The following is a 6,539-nucleotide window of genomic DNA, read 5'->3' as shown; positions in this document are numbered from 1 at the left end:
AAGCCCGCACGTGATGGAGATTTACCGCTGATTACAGAACCGGCTTTTCTGACAAAATGCGCGTTAAATATCGCATACGATTTATCGTGCAGCCCTAATCAGAATAATCGCTTAAACCGCATAAACACATTTCATTACACCAAATACACAAAATAATGTTCTTTTTAGCAACATCATATGACCCCTTTAAATTAATAATGACACAGTTTGATATGCCATGTGTTGCTGTTCATCTGAGGTTTTATTTTCCAAATTTTAATACCTGCCCAGAACTAGATGATTTTTTTATGTCCTCCTGATACAGAAAACCATGGAATTCAATGGAGTATCCTTTCTTTTTCACATGACTCTATAATGAAAAAAAGGTCATTTTAATAAATTAAGGACTGATAAATTAAGGATTGATAAATTAAGCCATAATTTCATAAATATACAGTGGATATAACTACATGGATGTCAATAAATGTGCATTTACATTGTAAAACTATTTATCGTGCTTATTATGTACTTCAGACATTTTACGTTTCAGCCCATTATCAAGTAATTTTTATTTCTCTAATTCACTATAAGTAACTTTTGAAAAGTTAACGCTTTACAACAATTACCATATGTTTTTGTAACATGCTTAACCCTGTCAAATAATATGCTTTCAGTACGTTTGGAGAGGTTCACAGCAATATTGTATTTATTTTTAATGGTTATTCTTTCACTTGATGTGTTCAGAGATATTCAGATATTTGTCTATATATTGCGGAGTGGCTGCATAAGGCAGTGTCTGTCTGCACAAGTTATACATAAACCAGTAACAGTGCTGTCTATTTTATAAAACAAGCACCAGTGTAATATCTAAATAGCACAAGGTTTTTTTTTCCAGTAGTGAATTTTAAACAAACATCTCTTACTTGTTTTACTCACTAGTATGTTGTCATATGCGATGTATTTACTTCCTCTAGATCCACCTCGTGGTTCATTATTTGGGCGTGACAGACTGTTTTAGCGCATTAGCGCCACCTATTGGAATGGATATTCTCAATGACGCTGTTGTCCCTCTGTGCAATATCAAAACTGCCTCTGTGGCTCTATTAAACATTGTAAAGAGTTTTTTATGTAATTGTTTAATCCTTACAATGTATGAAAGGATAACAAACCAGTTAATAAAGTTTATACAGGAATTTAATATGTTTGGGTAGGATTAAAAAGACAGTAAAAATCATCTGACGTAAAACATTCGCTGTCAAGGTCCTTTTCAAGTGCTTTGTCCACTACTTTTATGAATAGTAGTATACTTTAATGTTACTTTTGTGTCTTGCCGTTTAAAGTCAACAACCTCTTTCAATCTATGAAGATACCAAGATCTTTGCGTATTACAGAACAAAGAAAATGGGTTGGAACTCCATGGGGGTAAGTGAAAAAAAAAAAGAAGTATTTTTTTGATGAAATAATACTATCCCTTTAGGACAAATTAGGCAGGAATATGAAAGTCCATTTTCGACAGGTAAGAAAAAAAACATGCTTTTTGATCAATCATAATTATGCATAGGCTACTAAATCATAACTGATATAAAAGTCAAAACTGAGTATTAGCTATGACTAAAATTTAATTATGAATATGAAAAAATGAAAAACTTACGTCGACTTTTTATCTCATAATTATGATTTACCAAAGCTTGAATTTCATGTTATGTGGCTGAAATGTGCTTCCATACAGCAACATAAATAATAAATGAGTAAAGTAAATAAGCATCGAGCAAATGTAGTTCTCATTTATGTGTTTATTCCTTTTATTACGTCTTTGCATTGAGAGCATCATGTGCGCTTCAAATAGAACTTCCATTTACTTTTATCTTCTCGTGTTTTGTTGTGTTCCTACAAAATGATGTTTTTATTCACCAACGCTATCCCCCTAATGCAGCAGTACGGCAGACCTGTCTAAATCACACACACATACATACTCTCCGATCAACACAAGAACTACCACACTTCCTTTAACATAATATACACACACACACACACATAGCATGTCATATGGAAATCAAAAAATACTTCTTGTGTTAAACTCAAAAGGAAGAAGGAAAGACACAGGTAGCGTCCAGAGAGCATGTAACAGACTTTAAATGCTATGATTCTTCGGCAGTACACATACATCTCTGCGGAATACATACAATACAACACATGAATAAGGTAACTAAGTCACAGAAAATGAGGGTAATATGTAGTGCCTTTGTATGGAGATTAATATCCAAGAGCTTTCAATTTGGGCTCGCCCTTTGTTGGCGTAACATCTTGATCTGTGAAAACAGCATAGAGCTTTAAACAATGATTTAACTAAAAAGCAAAATGACTGACTGACATAGCTGGAGAAAAAGCTTTAGACAGTTCCAAAAAATAAATAAACAACGGAAAAACACCACCTGTTCATTACAGTAGCATCAGATTGAACGGCAGCTGTATCGGGGGCAGGCTGGTGAAGAAGAGTTGAAAGGATGTATAAGGAAGGACCAGAGACGCTCATTGGGGAAACTGGGCTGTTGGTGGAGATGCACTTGTTATTGGGCGAGTGAGTGAGGGTTTAAGGGAAGATTATAAATAATAGGCTCTGTGGTTTATGTAAGGCTCCAGAGGGTTCAGAGAACGAGGACACAAGGTGCTCGTGGTTAGATAAATAGGTTGACAGGGTCAATGGCATTGGGACATGTGGTTTTGTTTTCGTATTAGAGCAGAAAAACGGCTGGACAAATGATGCGCTATGATAACGGAGAGGACAAGTATAAGGAAAGAGGAAGTTTGGGAGAATCCTGAGCTGTAGAGACTGTCGTCGGGGTGGCTGGTTTGCAGGACAGTGTGTGAGGGGTGGCTCGCTCTGTGCCTGAGTGCTGCTGAGGGGGTTGAGGGGTCCTCGGGGAGAGCTCCAGGCTGCCCACAGAGATGCCCGAGTCCGTGCTTTGGCTGCGACCGCTGGAGGTGCACGGGTCCTCGTCGGGCTCCGCCTCTTCCTCCTCCTGCAGCCACTTAAGTTCTGACTCCTGCAAGGGGAACGACCTGCGTTCCCATGGCAGCACAGCCTGCAAATGTAGAAGATGATGATTCACTGAGGTTATTAAACTCCAAAACACCGGGGTTTATTATATGCGTTCATGTTCTTTCACAATGTAAAGAATATTAAGCATATATATCTTTCAGGATTCAGAAAACAACCCCCAAAAGAAGACTCAAGGATGGAGAAATAGAAAACTGCAGACTTTTTTTTTTTTTAACTACAGGTTATTCTTCCAACTAAATAATTGTCATGGTTACAGCAATAATGAAGTTGAACAGAATGTCAAGTCATCTTCCTCTCACACACACACCTGCTGTTCATCCTCAGCCTGGCTGAAGGGATCCTCCGCTCCAGTACAGAAGGGGCTGCGTGGCGAGCTGTCTCCTTCTGCAAAATGACTTTGCCTGGAATCTGGAGAGCCAGGTGTCTGCTCCAATCCCCTGGAGCTCTTCCCATCCCCATGGAAGGAGGAAGAAGATCTGAGAGAGGAAGTCAAGCAGAGAATGAAATTTCAAGCAGTGACCGCAGCGTCCTGCAGTTTGACATGCTATACTTCATCTAAAACTATTTTAAAACTACCCACTGTTTTATGGCCACATATTAATTGAGAGAGTGCATGAAATAGGCGCATATGTGTAAGCTTCAGTACCAAGCTATCCTGTAAATTTTAACCTACATTCTTGATGTTGAAAAAATTCAACATCATTTGTCATTTGTCAATTACACAAATACATATTATTTTATGTAAAAGTCGTGATGTGACATTACATTAACCATTAATGCAATCTACTGCTAACTTCTAATGCAGAAATTTGGGGTCTGTAAGATTTTTTTATGGTTCCTGAAAGAATGCACAACAAGGCTGCATGTATTTGATCAGAAATACAGTAAAAGTTATATTGTGAAATATTATTGTTTATAATATTTCTATTTATCGTGCTTATTATAAAATAACCATTTTCTGTATTTATATATTTTAAAATATAATTTATTCATGTGATGGCAAAGCTGAATTTCAGCAGCCTTTTTAGGATTCTTTGATTAATAGAATGTTCAAAAGAACAGCATTTATTTAAAATAAAAATCTTTTGTAATTTTATACATCTTTACTGTCAATTGATCAACTTAATGCATCCTTGTTGAATAAAAAGTATTAATTTTGTTTAAATATTCATGTATTTAAATGTCATTTTATATTTAATTTATTTTCTGAATTTTTGTCATCCTCATAAGCCCTGTGGCTTAATACGTTGGGGAATGCGCCCTAAAAGATAAGCCAGCTCTAACACATATGTTACAAATAAGCAGCATTTGGAAATATTTAATTACAAATCGATCCCTGTTGTTGAAAAACATTATTCTAACACCCGTTTAAACAATTCTGACACCTGTTTAAATATTCTCCATCACATATGCCACTATTTCACACACAAAGTTCTCTCACCTGCCCCGGCGACGTCTGCGAGCCCAGCTCCCCCACCGACTCCTCTCTCTGCTCTCACACACTGCATGGCGGCTCAGAAACACAGCATCAGAGAGATCCTCCACCTATGCATTGAATGGTCGAGAAAATCAATAGACAAAATACCAGGTGTCTTAATAAGAAAAAACCCCAGGTATACACACCTCTTCCTCCTCAATATCCAGTCCTTCCCCATTGGGCTGGTGCTGTATGTTATTGTAATTGAACGACAGGGCATGTGCCCCTTCCTGGTTTTTAGTGACCCCTGAGAGAGAGTCCAGCTCCCTCCAACTAAACAAATGACATAGGACACACAATGACATGCTAGACTAATATATCAGCCAACAGTTTAAGACTATCAGCATCAGCCAAAAAACCTGCTGGCTTGGCCAATTAACAGACATGACAGTTTCTCATTCTCACACATCCCAAATCTTCTAAATGCCACGTCAACAAACAACAAAAAATGTTTTTAAAATGTATTACTGAATTTTAAGTACTTTTAAGTAATTTTGTAGTGTAAATTAAGAGTTCATTTAATCATTTGCTCTCAGCAGTTGTGTATATCTGGTATTCTTATATATAAAGCCATCAGTGATCCTGCTCTCAAGTTATCAGTATCACTACAGGAAACCCATAGCAGTATGCTAGTACACTGTTGTCACTTTTTAAGCTTCTTTATAATATAATGTAAATACACTGTATGCTAATGTTGCCAGACTGGCTCCAGTTTGGAATGTACCTGTACTACTTTATAAACGATGGGACACAAGGAATCAGTGGATACTTGGCACTTTGTTTGAATAATTAATGGGAAATTACTTGAAACCAAAGCCATTTTGAACAATGGCTATCTGACAGAAGGACCACAGGTCACAAGTCCGACTCATCAAAGCTAAATGTTCATTATGTAATCGCTCATTCTTCTTGTAATATTTTTGAGTGAGTGCATATTCGGTGTAGTGGTTTTGGAGGTCAGGGTGCATTATTCGTACCTTGGTGTGATAATTTCCTTGTATTGTAGTCTTTGTACGCGTGCTCCTAGTCCAGCCAGGCCCAAAGGCATCACCAGGTTGTCGATGTCAAATGAGCTTTCTGCTCTTCTCCTTCTCAAAGGCTGAGGAACAAGAGAGAGATTTAGGAGGCATCCACAACACATAGAATTGTGAGCTGCTGACATTTTGCTTTTTTTAATCAGATGTACCTGAGTGGGTGTGTCTGTTGTTGGAGGTGTTGCCGGCAGAATGGGCAAATCTGGAGCTCGTGGATGAAGATAATTGGGAATAATCACACCCCTCTGGCTTCTGCACCCAGATCCACCTACAAAAGCAATTTTTTTTTTACATTTTTGAAAATGGTAAAAAAAAAAAAAAAACAGTAATCTTTTTGAAGTATGTCTCTCATGCTCAATAAGGCTGTGTCCACAAATTCTTGGATGATTCTCGGATGAACAGGAAGTTCAGAAGAACAGCATTCATAATTGTAACACTATAAATGTCTTTACTCTGAATGAAAGTTTTTTTTTAAAACAATTTAAAAATATCTTACTGACCCCAAATATTTAAATGGTTGTGTAATACAGTATATACTCTGTTTATGTGTGTGTGTGCTAATATAAGAGACAATATATATTTCACCCACCAGGTGTGTTAAATAAAGGAGGCAGTGCATTGGGCGGACGGGGACAAACTAGTCTCCTCCTCACTCTCCCAACTCGTCCCTGGCCCCGCCTCCCCGGCCAAAAGGATGCAGATGACATGTCTGTCCACTGTAGTGAATTATGAGAATGGTGCCCGGCCAGCGGGCGTATCCCACAATGCAGTGCAAGGGGTGAATCTGCAATGGAGGAAATTCAAAGCATTTAAGGTAAAAAGTAAATGTGACTGTTATGAGTTTTCCACACTCATTTCATCCACAGTGGCCCCAAAAAGTATAAGGACACTTACAAAGCCACACTTATATATATATGACTATTATATATAAGTGTGGCTTTGTGGATATATATATATATATATATATATATATAGTTAATATAAAAAT

General features: G+C 37.4%; 1 protein-coding gene and 1 pseudogene across 1 annotated transcript in view; both read right to left on the bottom strand.

Annotated features, from left to right (window-relative positions):
* Nucleotides 1-959, bottom strand: part of LOC107748649 (protein asteroid homolog 1-like) — a 7,780-nt pseudogene extending 6,821 nt beyond the window's left edge.
* A 795-nt stretch (nt 960-1,754) lies between these two features.
* LOC107748648 (KAT8 regulatory NSL complex subunit 1-like) overlaps nt 1,755-6,539 on the bottom strand; it is an 8,874-nt gene continuing 4,089 nt past the window's right edge. The window contains exons 6-12 of the mRNA XM_016563542.1: nt 6,141-6,335; nt 5,704-5,819; nt 5,495-5,616; nt 4,664-4,790; nt 4,482-4,585; nt 3,348-3,516; nt 1,755-3,062 (exon numbers count right to left, since the gene is read on the bottom strand). Coding sequence (XP_016419028.1) covers nt 2,745-3,062; nt 3,348-3,516; nt 4,482-4,585; nt 4,664-4,790; nt 5,495-5,616; nt 5,704-5,819; nt 6,141-6,335 — 1,151 coding nt within the window. The 3' untranslated portion in view covers nt 1,755-2,744. The remainder of the gene's footprint in view (nt 3,063-3,347; nt 3,517-4,481; nt 4,586-4,663; nt 4,791-5,494; nt 5,617-5,703; nt 5,820-6,140; nt 6,336-6,539) is intronic.

This window comes from Sinocyclocheilus rhinocerous, unplaced genomic scaffold (assembly GCF_001515625.1).
Source record: "Sinocyclocheilus rhinocerous isolate Xijiao unplaced genomic scaffold, SAMN03320098_v1.1 scaffold499, whole genome shotgun sequence".
Classification (NCBI taxonomy): Eukaryota; Metazoa; Chordata; class Actinopteri; order Cypriniformes; family Cyprinidae; genus Sinocyclocheilus; species Sinocyclocheilus rhinocerous.
This window is presented reverse-complemented; position numbering and strand designations above follow the sequence as displayed.